Source organism: Vigna unguiculata, chromosome 4 (assembly GCF_037176805.1).
Source record: "Vigna unguiculata cultivar grain cowpea cultivar isolate G323 ecotype 2 chromosome 4, ASM3717680v1, whole genome shotgun sequence".
Taxonomy (NCBI): Eukaryota; Viridiplantae; Streptophyta; class Magnoliopsida; order Fabales; family Fabaceae; genus Vigna; species Vigna unguiculata.
This window is the reverse complement of record NC_140795.1, coordinates 42185428-42202109: the sequence shown is the minus strand read 5'-3', so window position 1 is coordinate 42202109 and position 16682 is coordinate 42185428. Positions and strand designations below refer to the sequence as shown.

The window sequence follows — 16682 nt, the reverse complement described above, 5'->3', positions numbered from 1 at the left end:
ATCTCTCTATTAAAACAAACAACACCGTAATCCCTCCTCCCATCTCCTCAAATTCATCCACTCACTCTCTCTTAAATTTTCTCCTCAATCCAAACACACCCTTACCTTGAGTTTGGATAAAACATTTCAACAATTTTAAGAAACTGAAATACATTGCATTTGAATTTCTTGGAATTGAATTCTTTTCATTTTCTAAATAATTTGTTTGGATGGAGTAATTCAAATATCTCACATTTCAATTTCTTGTTTGGATAAAATAATTGAAGTTTTCTTGTGAGATAAAGTTTCATTGTAACATTTTTTTAATATATAAAAGTTTGAAATTAAATTTAAAAGATATATTAGTCAACTGAAAATATTTAAATTCGATCAATTTTGAATCATATTGACTCAACCGAATTCATCCACATTTATGTTGGCATAAATTTAGTCAAATTTGGCCAAATGTAGGTCGGGATCGACTTGGTTGAATTTGGCTGGGGTTGACTCGGCCAAATGCAATCCAATTTGGACAAGGCTGACTCGACTGAATTTCGTTCGGGGTCAACTTGGCCAAATGTGACGGAATTCGATAGAGCCAACTCAATTGAATTTCGGCTAAGTCGACCCCAACCAAAATTTGGCAGTACTCGACCAAGACAACACTGACTAAATTTTGCCGAGTCAGTCCCAATCAAATTTTGATCAAGTTAGCTCCCATCAAATTCGATCGAGTTGGCTCTAGATAAAGATTTGGTTGAAGTCGACAAAGTTGGTCCTAACCGAAATTTGGCTGAATTCGGCAGAGTCAATTCGGATCGAATTTCGGCCAAGTCTTCATCGACCGAAATTTGACCAAACTCGACCGAGTTAGTCCTGGTCGATTGTCGGTTGAGTCAGCCCCGACCATCTTTTATATCTTAACCAACGAGGAATTTAACAACTTGTGAAATTTCAAATTTCTTTTCTTTTTTAGGAAATTTGAAATTATATTATTTTAGTTATTTGAAATACCTTCTTAAAATTTCTTAATTTCAATTTTCTTTTAATATCCTCATCCAAAACACATGTTATCTATTGTTTTTTATGACGAAAAAAATAATAATTCTATTTACTTATTTATTACAGTATACTTATAAATATTTAGAGGCAAAAATTTATACACTAATATATAATTATATTTAAAATATTCACATTTATATATATATATATATATATTTACAATACTATATACTTCCTATATCCACATTTTTTAGTACATTTTATATTTCCTATACTGGAAGAGGAAGAAGGGTTATTTATTTACAGTTTCCCCCTCATATGCGGTTTATCAAACAGGTGGAGGGAAAAGGTTATGGATAGGATTCACTTGGACTGTTGGGGGTAAATAAAAGGTAACTCCGATTTGTCCTTCGATGACAATCGGTGCATTCGGAGCAGAGAGAAAAGTAATGGTAGAGTTTCACGTTCCCTGAAATGTTACAGAATTATTCACTACATTGGTTTGCCATGCATTTCCCGGAAAAACAGCCACAATGTCAGCGAAGAAGGGATCAGGCGTGTTCGGAGCAGCCATCTATGATAATGTTATAAAATTTTGTTTTTCGCACACAATCAAAAGAAATAGGGAAGTGAGACAAATATCACAAAAAAAAACATATCACAATAAAATAAAATGAAATGAAAATTCTTCCAATTCCATAAAACGGAATCTTTATTATACTTTTATAAAGATATTGATTAATTTTGTAGTGACTAGTCAGGATAAATGAGTTCATGGCCAACAAAGTAACTCAAGAACATCTCATCTTGAGTGATACTAACTCGTTTAAATCCCCAAGGTCATACCTCCAACTACATTAATCAAATCTTTATTTATCATAATTTTTATTTCAATATTAAGCCATATAATTATATAAATAAATAAATAGATAGGATCAATGAATAATTAAAATAGATATAAATGAATAAAAAGGGTCAATATGTAACTAGAGATAAATATAAATAAGTAAATGAGAATAAATATAAATTAAATAAATAGGACCAGTGCATAACTGGAAATAAATAAATAAGATTGGGAACTAAATATAAATTAGAATGAGGTTAGGGACACCTCACTTAGGGTAGATATCGAGATAAAAATTACTAATAGATAAAAACAAATAATCGAAGTAAAAAGATAAAGTGATGGATGTCTCCTTCCCTTACCTTAATTACTATGAAAAACACACCAAGGTTGTACGAAGACTGTGATAAAAATTCTTTCTTCGTTGTCGTAACTTCTCTCTCTTTCACACAAAGTTTTTCTCTTATTTCTTTTGTCCAGCTTCTCTTTTGCTTTCTATTTCTCTTACCCCACCCCTATTTATACTATATTAAGTAATCATTACTTCTAGTTTGATTTTAATTAACTTGGTTCCTATACTATTCTAGTTCCATTAGTTCTTAACATTCCATCCGAGATATTTTTTTTTTCACAATGAACGGATAAAGGATAGAAACATATCTGTTAACATTAAATGCTTCTGATTACTTCCATATATATACTCTTTTCTTTTAATATGATATTAACGTTCTCATCCATTTGTTTATTCAGTATACTGTCACTTTGCTTTCCAAGGTTTCATATATATACTCTTTTCTTTTAATCTTTTATTAAATATGATATTAATGTTCTCATCCATTTGTTATTCAGTATACTGCCACTTTGCTTTCCACTTATTCAAACTTTTGCATATAATTCATATATATATATATATATATATATATATATATATATATATATATATATATATATATATATATATATATATATATATATATATATATATATATACGTATATTCATAATTTATTTTATTATTAGTTTCAATAATATATATATATATATATATATAATTTATAGAATATTGGACTATCGTATAATTTGTTGGTAATGAATTATTACCCATCAGTACAATTTATTTTGTAAATTTACAGCTAGCATATATTATAAGTACTATTGACATTTTTTATATATATATATATATATATATATATCATATGTTCAAAATTTATTATACTAGTCACAATACCTAAAAAATAATGTATCATAAAATTTTAGGTATTGATATACTGAAAACACCGGGGTACAAATTTTGAGATGTTACAATTCTCCCCTACTAAAAGAAATTTCGTCCTCGAAATTATTTATTTATTTATTTTTGAAATAAATAAGGGTAAAGGTTTGTTATTTTTTCTTCTAATTCCCATGTAATATCTCCATTAGCTTCATTCCACATGACCTTCACTAGAGGGATTTGTCTGCCTCTCAATTCTTTGACCTTCTTGTCCATAATCTGTACGGGTATTGCGTCAAATGTAAGGTTATTCTTTAATTGTACTGTATCAGGTCTTATCACATGAGTTGGATCAGAAATATATTTTCTTAATTGAGACACATGAAAGACATTATGAAGGTTGGAAAGGAACGTAGGTAAGCAAATTTGATAAGCAACAGGACCTATTTTTCTAAGAATTTGGTAAGGGCCAATAAACCGGGGAGTGAGTTTCTTTGATTTCATCACTCTACCAATTCCAGTGGTTGGTGTTACTTTCAAGAATACATGATCACCTTCTTGAAATTCAAGAGGTCGTCTTTTCTTGTCAGCATAACTTTTCTGTCTACTTTGAGTTGCTCTCAATTTGTCCCTGATCATTATGATTTTCTCCGTTGTCTGTTGAATCATGTCAGGACCTAATACTAAATTCTCACTAGTCTCAAACCAACACAAAGGTGTTCTACATTTCCTCCCATATAATGCTTCATAAGGTGCCATACCTATGCTGGAATGGAAACTGTTGTTATAGGTAAACTCAATCAAAGGCAGGTATCGATCCCAACTATCAAAATTTTCTAACACACAAGCTCTCAGCAAATCTTCCAAAGATTGAATGGTTCGTTCAGATTGTCCATCAGTTTGGGGATGATAAGCTGAGCTAAGGTGAAGCTTAGTACCTAAGGCTTGATGTAAACTTCCCCAAAATTTTGAAGTGAATCTAGGGTCCCTATCAGATATAATACTTATTGGAACTCCATGTAACCTGACAATTTCTTTTATGTACAATTCAGTCAATTTTTCCAATGAATATCTAATGTTAATGGGTAAGAAATGAGCAGACTTTGTTAATCTATCCACGATAACCCATATGGAATCAAATTTTTGAATGGTTCGTGGGAGACCAACTACAAAATTCATTGCTATACTATCCCATTTCCATTCAGGTATATCTAAGGATTGTAGCATTCCTGCTGGCTTTTGGTGTTCTATTTTAGCTTTTTGACAAACTAGACATTTTGCTACATATTGTGCCGCTTCCTTTTTCATTTTGGGCCACCAAAACATTTTCTTGAGATCTTGATACATTTTTGTTGTGCCCGGGTGTATGCTTAATGTGCTTTTATGTGCTTCTTCTAGAATCATTTCCTTAATTTCCTCATTATTGGGTACACACATCCTGTCCTTAAATCTCAAAGTTTCGGTTTTATCTATGCCAAAATTCTCCTCATCCTTTTGTCCCATCAATTTCTTTTTCTTTTGAATGAATTCATCACTTTCCTGTGCCTCATGGATTTGTTTTTGTAAATTGTTAGTGATCTGAATGGAGTTTAATTGCATTGTATCATGGCTTAGGATGACTGACAAATTCATGTCTCTAAATTTTTCTAACAAATTTATTTCATGAATCATTAGTGAGGAGATATGTAAAGATTTTCTACTTAACGCATCTGCCACTACATTTGCCTTACCTGGGTGGTACTGTAATTCAAAATCATAATCTTTCAGAAATTCCATCCATCTTCTTTGTCTCATATTTAATTCCTTTTGATCAAACAAGTATTTGAGACTCTTATGATCACTAAAAACTTCAAACTTTCCACCATAAACATAATGTCTCCATATCTTAAGTGCAAAAACAATGGCAGCTAGTTCTAGATCATGGGTTGGGTAATTTTTCTCGTGTGTTCTTAATTGCCTAAAAGCATATGCCACTACCCTTCTATCTTGCATGAGAACACAACCTAATCCCATTTTGGAAGCATCACAAAATATAACAAAGTGTCCATTAGGATTGGGTAATGCTAAAACAGGAGAAGTGGTTAATCTTTTCTTAAGTTCTTGAAAACTATTTTCACATTTTTCTGTCCACACAAAAGCTTGGCCCTTTTTGGTGAGTTGGGTTAAAGGTAAAGCTATTTTAGAAAATCCCTCAATGAATCTCCTATAATATCCTGCCAAACCGAGAAAACTGCGAATCTCAGTCACTGTTTTTGGTGGTTCCCATTGTAAAACTGCTTCTACTTTGGTCGGATCCACTGACACTCCGTTATTGGAAATCACATGTCCTAAGAATTTTACTTCCTCTAACCAAAATTCACACTTAGACAATTTAGCATACAATTTCTTTTCTTTCAAGATTTGCAAGACAATCCGAAGGTGTTCCTCATGTTCCTCAAGAGTCTTAGAGTAAATAAGAATGTCATCTATAAAAACAACCACAAATTGATCTAAAAATGTATGAAAGATCCTATTCATGTAATCCATGAATATTGCAGGAGCATTGGTCACACCAAAAGGCATCACTTGATATTCATAATGACCATACCTAGTTCTGAAAGCATTTTTTTGTATGTCTTCTGCTTTTACTCTAATCTGATGATATCCGGACCTTAAATCTATCTTAGAAAATACAGAGGCTCCTCTCAATTGGTCCATCAAGTCATCTATTCTAGGAAGAGGGTATTTATTCTTTATGGTGAATTTATTTAATTGACGGTAATCTACGCACAACCTAAAACTTCCATCTTTCTTTTTAACTAACAAAACAGGGGCTCCCCAAGGTGACACACTAGGACGAATGAACTGTTTTTCAAGTAAATCTTCTAATTGTTTCTTCAATTCTGCTAATTCAGAGGGTGACATCCTATATGGTGCCATAGAGATTGGTCCAACTCCAGGCATCAGATCTATGGAAAATTCAATTTCTCTGTTAGGTGGTAAACCAGGAATATCATTGGGAAAGACTTCAGGAAAATTTTGAACAACTGCTATATTTTTCAACTCAACTTCCTCTTTTATTTCCATAGAAGATAATAACAAGTACCCTTGAATTTCATTCCTTAAAGGCTCACTTTTTGAATTGGTAGATGATTTTAGAAGATTCTCAGAGTTTGGAAATATCACTGATTTCTTAGCACAATCCAAAAGGACTTGATTGGAAGATAACCAGTCCATACCTAAGATTACATCTAATTGAGATAAAGGTAGACATATTAAATTTACAAGGAATTTTGTATTCTCAATGAACAGTGAACAATCTAAACAAACTCTATTGGTTATTACTGAGTCATTTGTGGGAGTTGAAACAACCAAACTAGTTTTTAGAAAAGAGGTCGACATATTAAGATGTTGAACACAATGATTGGAAATGAATGAGTGAGTTGCACCTGAGTCATACAGTACATTTAAAGTTTTTCCTTTAATAAAACACATACCTTGAATTAGATCATGGTTTTTAGCAGCTTCAGCTCCAGTCATGGTGTACACTCTTCCTGTTGTGGTAGGTCTTGTCTTGGTTGCAATTGGATTGAAATGTGGCTTCTGTTGTCCACACTTAGAGAATATATGACCAGGTTTCCCACACTTGAAACAGACTGGTCCTTTAAGGTGACAATCTTTAGCATGATGACCTTGTCCGCATTTAAAGCATCTGATATGATCATATACAGGTCTACTAGAATTTCCTGATGAAGATTGGTTGGATTGGGTCCTCCATTGTGGGCGATTGTAAGGTTTTCCCTCATTGCGTTTATTTTTATTTGTTTGGGGTCCAAAATACTTTGGTTTGATATTTTGGTTGTTCTCAAAATCTTCCAAAAATCTACACTTGTGAATAAGCATAGGAAAATCAGCAATTTCTAGTATCCCTACTGCTTTTCTCAATTCATCTCTAAGTCCATTTTCAAATTTTATACATTTCATCCTTTCCTCTGGGTGATAAAAGAAAGTAGAGTATTTTCCTAATTCTTCAAATTTGGAAGCATATTCCCCTACAGTCATACTTCCTTGTTTCAACTGCATGAACTCTATTTCTTTTGCTCTCCTCACATCATTAGGGAAATATTTTTCTAAAAACCTTGTTCTAAATACATCCCAGGTAATAATTATTCTTCCTCCTTCAAGTAATCTCCCGGTACCATCCCACCAATATTCGGCTTCTCCTAATAACATAAATACAGCATAATTCACCTTTTGGTTGTCAGCACAGTTCATAACTCGAAATATTTTCTCCATTTCTTTAATCCATAATTCAGCCTTTTCTGGATCATATCCTCCAGAAAATTGTGGGGGTTTGTTTCTCCTAAATTCAGCTAAACCTTGTGATTCAGGGTTTCCTTCAGGTCTTTGATTCCTCATTAGAGCAGCAGCCATGTCTCAGATAGCTTGCATTGCTTCAGTTAATTCATTGTTCCTCCTAATGTTTGCCATCTGGATTTATATGAGTTAGAAAAAAAAATAATAATGAGCACATTTCACAGATCTCGCATGAAACGTCGCTCTGATACCATCTAATGTGACAAAAAAATAATAATTCTATTTACTTATTTATTACAGTATACTTATAAATATTTAGAGGCAAAAATTTATACACTAATATATAATTATTTAAAATATTCACATTTATATATATATTTACAATACTATATACTTCCTATATCCACATTGTTTAGTACATTTTATATTTCCTATACTGGAAGAGGAAGAAGGGTTATTTATTTACAGTTTCCCCCTCATATGCGGTTTATCAAACAGGTGGAGGGAAAATGTTATGGATAGGATTCACTTGGACTATTGGGGGTAAATAAAAGGTAACTCCGATTTGTCCTTCGATGACAATCGGTGCATTCGGAGCAGAGAGAAAAGTAATGGTAGAGTTTCACGTTCCCTGAAATGTTACAGAATTATTCACTACATTGGTTTGCCATGCATTTCCCGGAAAAACAGCCACAATGTCAGCGAAGAAGGAATCAGGCGTGTTCGGAGCAGCCATCTATGATAATGTTATAAAATTTTGTTTTTCGCACACAATCAAAAGAAATAGGGAAGTGAGACAAATATCACAAAAAAAACATATCATAATAAAATAAAATGAAATGAAAATTCTTCCAATTCCATAAAACGGAATCTTTATTATACTTTTATAAAGATATTGATTAATTTTGTAGTGACTAGTCAGGATAAATGAGTTCATGGCCAACAAAGTAACTCAAGAACATCTCATCTTGAGTGATACTAACTCGTTTAAATCCCCAAGGTCATACCTCCAACTACATTAATCAAATCTTTATTTATCATAATTTTTATTTCAATATTAAGCCATATAATTATATAAATAAATAAATAGATAGGATCAATGAATAATTAAAATAGATATAAATGAATAAAAAGGGTCAATATGTAACTAGAGATAAATATAAATAAGTAAATGAGAATAAATATAAATTAAATAAATAGGACCAGTGCATAACTAGAAATAAATAAATAAGATTGGGAACTAAATATAAATTAGAATGAGGTTAGGGACACCTCACTTAGGGTAGATATCGAGATAAAAATTACTAATAGATAAAAACAAATAATCGAAGTAAAAAGATAAAGTGATGGATGTCTCCTTCCCTTACCTTAATTACTATGAAAAACACACCAAGGTTGTACGAAGACTGTGATAAAAATTCTTTCTTCGTTGTCGTAACTTCTCTCTCTTTCACACAAAGCTTTTCTCTTATTTCTTTTGTCCAGCTTCTCTTTTGCTTTCTATTTCTCTTACCCCACCCCTATTTATACTATATTAAGTAATCATTACTTCTAGTTTGATTTTAATTAACTTGGTTCCTATACTATTCTAGTTCCATTAGTTCTTAACATTCCATCCGAGATATTTTTTTTTTCACAATGAACAGATAAAGGATAGAAACATATCTGTTAACATTAAATGCTTCTGATTACTTCCATATATATACTCTTTTCTTTTAATATGATATTAACGTTCTCATCCATTTGTTTATTCAGTATACTGTCACTTTGCTTTCCAAGGTTTCATATATATACTCTTTTCTTTTAATCTTTTATTAAATATGATATTAATGTTCTCATCCATTTATTATTCAGTATACTGCCACTTTGCTTTCCACTTATTCAAACTTTTACATATAATTCATATATATATACGTATATTCGTAATTTATTTTATTATTAGTTTCAATAATATATATATATATATATATATATATATATATATATATATATAATTTATAGAATATTGGACTATCGTATAATTTGTTGGTAATGAATTATTACCCATCAGTACAATTTATTTTGTAAATTTACAGCTAGCATATATTATAAGTACTATCGACATTTTTTTTTTATATATATATATCATATGTTCAAAATTTATTATACTAGTCACAATACCTAAAAAATAATGTATCATAAAATTTTAGGTATTGATATACTGAAAACACCGGGGTACAAATTTTGAGATGTTACATTTTTTATGAAAGAAAAATAAGTTACATACAAACTTATCATTGTCACTCTTATTTTTCACTTACTATTTCATTTAGAAAAAAAAAAACTCTTTTTTGTCGCACTTGATTATAAAATATTAGTTTCATATATATTTTTTATCTTTTTAACGTTTTGTATAGTGATTTTTTTATGAACATAAAAGAAAATTTTAATTATGTATTTTTTCATAATTGATTAAGTTTTAATTGTGTCTGTCAATATTTAGTTAGATTATCATAATTTATTTTTTAGTCTTGAATTCTTTCATTTATATGGATAAAAAATATATAATTAAATACGATAAGATTAAAAATATCTTAAACATCTAAAAAGAGTTGAGTCATTGAGATAAAGTTGTTTTAGCAAAAATAAGTTTTTCAAAATAATGGGGTTATGGATTGTAAATGTACATGGAAGGTTTTTTTTTTTTTTTTTTGTAGATTTTGTGGTTCTATTTCATTTTTATGGTTTATGCATACATTTGTTGTTTTTAGGTTTTAAGTTATATGTCAAGTTTGAATTTTTATTTTATGGTTATGGTGTTGGAAATAGTTGTTGTTTGTTTGCATGATATTGACTTACCATCGTCTTCTTTTGTTACTTCTTTTTATTTATGGCTTTACCAATTTCGTCTGTTTTTAACTCTTGAAACATGTTTCCAATTTCATAATTGAAACCAGGCTAGAAAAGTGTAAACAAGTCAGATATGCCGCAAAGGTGGAACTTTTTTTTTCTTTTCATTTTATGCTTTGAATGCTTTTTCTATTTTCCTTTTCTGATTATTGAATGTACATTTTGGATAAGTGTTATTTCTTTTTGTAACAGACAAAAAAATGGGAAATATTGTTATTAAGTTAGTTCTAAATTGTCCTGTGTACTGTATGTCCCATCGGTCTATCGACCAAGGCCAATCCTCAGGTCCATCGGATGAGACTAGGAAAGCTCGCGTATAAAACATAACCATCGGTCGAACGGTCAGACGAATGAACTATATAAGACCATCGGCCAGTTGGTGTATATATTATAAATCGCATCGTAAGAAACCATCGGTCGAACGGTCTAACGAATGAACTGCATAGGACCATCGGACAATCGGCATATACAAATAAGTCATTGCGTCGTCAGAAACAATCGGTCGACCGGTCTCACAATCAAACCATGTTCAGGGCCATCGGTCAAACGGTAACACAAACAAGTGACATTCTGATCCGCAATGGAACATCGGTCGATCGGCCCCGTACGAACAGCACCTTAACATAATAAAGGATAATCATTTGACCATATCATCAGGTCGATCGGTCGGTCAGTCTTAAGATTCGCGCAGCGCTTTATATGCGTCCATCAGTCGATCAGCCACACATTATTCACTTGTTAAAATCAGGATATAACAGGCCTGGTCAAGCGACCATCGGTCGCACAGTCAAACAACACAAGCCAATCAGATTAATTAATGTTAAACGAGATCATAATCTTGATTAGAGGGTCATTGGGTCGTGATTAAGGAACCCTAACCACAGGCCCACACCGAAAACTATAAATAGGGCCCAAAGGTAGGTTGGTGAGCATCTTTAATTCGCATTTATTACAGCAGATACACTGATACCCCGATCGGTCTCTTACTGACTTAAGCATCGGAGCCTTTTAGATAGGTATCCCGATCGTCATCCCAACCGATCGAGCGAAGGAGTGAATTTCTTGGAGAAGAAGTTATCGCAGTAGTGAGGAGAAGAGATTTGGAAAAGAGGAGTAAGATCGAAGAGGTTCTTTTAGTAGGCTCTTGGTCCCTGCACCCGAAACATCCTGCATATTAGATAAATGAATTTTACTTTTTATTTTCTTTCATTTATGTTTGTATTTGTTTTTTCGATTATCTATCAACAAATATAAGAGGTGAGATTTATGTCAAAACTTTAGGAGTAGGAAATATTTAAATGTTTTTGTACTTGTTTGGATTCTTTAAGATTTTAATTATTTTATCAGAACATTTGTTTTATTAGGACAAATTGGTATGATCCAAAATGTATTCACGCATTCCTCTCATTGTTAAGGATTTTCATGAATCTCCTGTTAGGAAGTGGATACTTTGGAACTTTCAAGCACGTGGTGTTTTGGGAAGGCATGAGAAAGGGCATTAAAAGCTTTGTCATGCAATGTGAGATATGTCAAAGGAATAAGGCAGAAACCTTGGCTCCTTTTACTTCAGCCACTACCAATTCCTACTCAAGTCTGGTCAGATATTTCCATGGACTTCATTGGGGGTTACCAAATGCCTAGGGGAAAGACATTATTTTTGTAGTAGTCGATAGATTAATGAAGTATGCTCATTTCTTTCCCTTAGCTCATTCTTACACAACAACATAGGTGGCTTAATTATTTCTTAAGGAGGTGGTCAAACTTCATGGTTTCCCTCTACCATTGTATCATACCGCTGGCTATCACCTTTTTTTGAGCAATTTCTAGTGGTTTCGTCAAGTAAGAACAAAGATGAAATTTAGTATCACTTACCATTCTCAAACGGATGACCAGACAGAGATAGTAAACCATTGCCTTGAAACTAATTACCTTAGTTGCATTATGCGTACAGAGTCTAAAAGATGGCCCCATTGGCTACCTTGGTTTAACACCAATTATAAAGCTTCATCAACTATGACTCCTTTCAAAGTTGTTAATGGTCGGAGACCTTCTTCTCCTTATTAAGGGAACTACTATTCCTTCTAAAGTGGATAGTGTCAATCAGTTACAATAAGAAAGGATGATATCCTTAAAGAGTTGAAGGTTAGTTTATCTAAAACTCGAGACCAGAATAGGCTACAAGAAAATAAGCATCTCATAAAGGTGGAATATCATGTGGGAGATTGGGAATATCTTAAGCTGCAACCATATAGGCTTAAATCCTTATCAAAACGCCCCAATGAGAAACAATGAGAAACCCTTCCTAAGTCTTAGTCTGTTTCTTGTCTTCCATATTTGAATGTCTGAGAGTAATTAATTTCTTGGTTCTCTTTATCTTTGTTGTTGAAGCATCTTCAGAGTTTTGGCCTTCAACCTCTCTTTTCTTTTCCTAAAATATGATGCAACTCATATTTAGCTAGATATCTTTATCTTGAATTGGATAGCTAGAGATTTGAATCTTAAAATAGAAGAAGTTGTTTAATAACTACAGTTTGATGTTCTCAGCATATCGAAGACCAATCACAATGGCAACGATAATTGAATTATTGGACGTTCTTTTCATCTTCTGAAAACCATTTTGATGAAAGATGGACAATGCGACCTTGATGATGTAACTTAGAGTGAAAAGAAGAATTCAGAATTAGTTAATGAAATTCAAACTATAACTTTGGATCCAAATCAACAGTGCGCCATATAAGAATTGGACAATAAAAAGGTAAAAGGTTGAACAATTAATAAGACCGACGGAATTTGTAATGAAATGTTGATTAGCAAGAGGTATAATAATAATAATAATAATAATAATAATAATAATAATAATAATAATAATAATAATAATAATAATAATAATAATAAATGGAGATGTGGACAAATTGACCTATACTAATATGACACCACATGTTTTAGAAGTCTCTGATACCTTCACACTTTACATACTTCTATACAACCATTTGTATTTACTTTTTATTTAATTATTAATTTATATGTGAAATAAATGGCAATATTACAGTTAGTTGTTAAATAGTTGTTTCCTTATAATTACATATCTCTTTTTTATCATTTTTGCTAGTGTTTTACTTTATTTCCTAAAATAAGGAAGCAATTCCCAATGGCATATTTGTTCTTGCTTAAGTTAATTAATGAGCTAACATAAACACTCAATTTGATCTCTATTTGTATTTATCGGTATATATAGAATAAGTAATGTCTCGACTCATATTAGACATGGGTCAGACTAAATCGACTCAACTCAAACTAACTCATATTGACTTAGGTTATTTGGTTTATGTTGCTCAGCTTGGGTTTGAGGCACCTCGCTTTAGTATTAGCCGAAACTAATTTGGGTAAACATGGTCAAACTCACTTCATTTTACATGGGCCCTTGTCGACTCAACTCTATTAGATTATGGAATGACTCGGTTCGACCTTCCGTGTGGATCAACTTCATTCGACCTAAACGTTCAACTCAGGTCAACTTGTCTTGATCTTCGACCTTTTAATTTTATTACCTTTCAAATATTGACTTATATTTGTCACTATTTTTTAAGAAAATATTTGATGGATTATTTTTTATACAAAATTATCGTTTAATCTAAAAATAGTTCATGTAAGTTACCTTTTTTTTCGCAAGTCTTCCAATAAGTCCATTGATTGGAATAAAATTATTGCCCTAAAACTTTTCTCACGATTTGATTTATTCTACAAATACCAAATTTGTGTTCATACTATAAAACTGATAACATTTCATTTGATAGTAATTTCATTGTGGATGCCATGTAATTTGTAGTTTATTTTATATATGCATCACATAAATTAAGTTATTAATTTATGTAAATTGACTAGATATTGTGATTTAAAAAAAGAACATTAATCCACAATAAATTTTATCCGAATTTTGCTGTTTACCAGTTTTAATTATAATAGATAAACATATTTATTTAACTAATTAAATATTATTTAGGAGTTGGGGTGACATTTACGGTTAGGACTTGGAAAATTGTAAAGTAAACCCATCGCATAAGTATGATATGACAAACAATGAAAAGTATTAGTGCATAATGACCCTCAAATTTAGATGACCACAAAAAATAAAAACACTGTGATTTGAACGGGAAATGCTTATAAACTAAAATAATTCAAATATAATGTTAAAATATTAAAATTAAAAATATACATCCCGTGTTTAATTAGTAATTTTCATGCAAGACAAAATGGTGAAAATAAAATAGAAAATGTCTAGAAAGGATCCAACTGATATATCTTCATATAACATAAAATATCACTTTTAAATCATTGTTACAGTACAAATTTAAGTTTTACAAATTTTCATATTTGAAAAAGTAACAAAGAATTTTTGTTGTTGTTTTCTTAAATATTAATTAATTTATATTTTGTTGTCTTCAGAAAAAAAAGGAAGTTTACTTTTTTATTTGTGTATATTTCTTTATAATTTGTAACTAAGACAATTTACTATAACGAACTTATTACCTATCTGGATTTTTATCATTAAAATATATATTTTTTGGTATAACTTAAAAGATTTATATAAAAAATAATTAAAAAATCACAAATTTTTATAAAAAATCACATAAAATATAAAATTTTCTAATGGTATTTATTTAATACAACTTATTATTTCTACATAGAAATAAATAAGGTTATTTTGTTACTCATATGTAAACTGTTACACTGTGTTTTAATTTGAGCTCTTTCTGGTAAAATTAACCATCTTTTATTCATAAAAGAAGCCATTGCAAATATTACAACTTGTTCAAAAACAATTGCCTTGCGAAATGCATTTTCAGAGTATTTTTTAAATTTTATTATCTTTCACTATTTTTTAAGGAAACATTTGATCGATTATTTGTTATATAAAATTGTTGTTTAATCTAAAAAATCGAAGTTGTGTTAGATACCTTTCTTTTCACAAGTCTTCGGATAAGTCAATTGATTAGAATAAATTATTGCCCCAAAACATTTCTCACCATTGATAATGAGGAAAGTGACAATGGTGGAAAAGTGGAGGGACTTATCGTAAGAATGCCTCCATTGACTTAGACTTTGACAAGCATGATCTTTTATTATTTGTGATTATTTATATTATATTTAATTATTGATGATTTAAACTTTATTGTGATGAATATGTTTATTGTGACTTAGCAAAAGATTACTCAATTAGTGATACTCACCAGTGCAGTAAGGGCTTTTTGCCCCGGTTATTTTCCGCATTTTGCCTCGGGTCTGGAACCGAGGCATATTGGGGCGAGGCCAAAAGGTAAACCTTTTGGCCTCGGTTATCACCCGAAGTCATAGACCCAGTTTTATGCCTCGGTTGTTTTGAAACCGGTGCCATATACACAGCTTTCTGCCTCGGGTCAGTTAGGACCGAGGCCATAAGTAATAAATATTTTTTTTTTTTTCGCAGGCCACCATGCCAGACTGAACTTCACCCTTTTGCTCGCTCATGGCTGCAGATAACCAAAGAAGCAAAAACCTTAAGCATTCTACAACATCAAGCTTCCCCTGTCCATTGGCCACCTGGTACTCTGCAAACCCACCTGGTTGGAAATCCCCTTCGATCCTCACAGTTCCGCACCGCGTCCACGATCCCCCGCACGCGCGCCATGCCAGCCCCACCCACTAGCCTGTTAGGGTTTTTCTCCCACACGCGAAATGCGAATTCCAACGACTTTGAGTCCACCTCGACGTCGTCATCGCAGATCAAAACGGCGTCGGTGGAGATGTGGCTACGACGGGGGAGAAAGCGGTTGTTGAGGCTGGCGGAGGGTTGGGGGAGAAGCGAGATGGGCGTGGAGGAAGGGGAGAGGGAGAGGTTGCGGGCAAGTTGGTTGAGAACAGTTGACGCTGTGGAGGGATTTCCCCAGAGGACAAGCACGGAGGAGACAATGGGGGAGAGGGAGTATGCCACAGCCAGGGAACAGAGGAGGGGGATGCGCGACTCCGAGAATTTGTGGAAGATTTTGGGGAAGATTTTGAGAGAGAGGCACTGGTGGTGCGGGGCGGAAGAATTTTGAACCCTAAATAAAGAGTATGGCTTCGGTTGTTAGAGGACCGAGGCCTATACCCCTGACTTCCAGCAACTTTTTGGCTTCGGGTCCTATTGGACCGAGGCCTATACCCCTCTTTGGCACCGGTTTTGAGCGAACCGGGGCCTATACCCCTCTTTGGCTTCGGTTTCAGGTCAACCGAGGCATATAAGGCGAGGTAAAATGGGAATTCTGCACTAGTGACTTGATATTCTGATGCTTTATCATAATACATGATTGACTTTACAGTACTTTTAGAATCAAATTATATATTAATTATATTGTAATTGAGCGTTTTGATTACTGTTTGCAAAGATGAAACTTTATTTACATTTATTTCTTCATGTGCAACTCGATTAATTGAAGTACAATTG

At 32.3% G+C, this 16682-nt stretch overlaps 1 protein-coding gene across 1 annotated transcript; it reads right to left on the bottom strand.

Moving 5' to 3' along the window:
• Positions 1 to 3248: 3248 nt before the first annotated feature.
• LOC146887226 (uncharacterized) lies at positions 3249 to 7507 on the bottom strand. Its single transcript, XM_085672323.1, has 2 exons — positions 6514 to 7507; positions 3249 to 3316 (listed from the first exon to the last, which is right to left on the bottom strand). The coding sequence occupies exons 1-2, from the start codon at positions 7448 to 7450 to the stop codon at positions 3249 to 3251; spliced, it is 1005 nt and encodes a 334-aa protein (XP_085528449.1). The 5' UTR covers positions 7451 to 7507.
• Positions 7508 to 16682: the final 9175 nt, after the last annotated feature.

Excerpts from the sequence above, each read along its gene's own strand:
- LOC146887226 (XM_085672323.1), bottom strand. The coding sequence starts at position 7,450 with ATGGCTGCTGCTCTAATGAGGAATCAAAGACCTGAAGGAAACCCTGAA. Across the intron at positions 3,317-6,513 it reads AAACCATGATCTAATTCAAG|ATTATGGACAAGAAGGTCAA; the intron begins GTATGTGTTTTA and ends ATACCCGTACAG.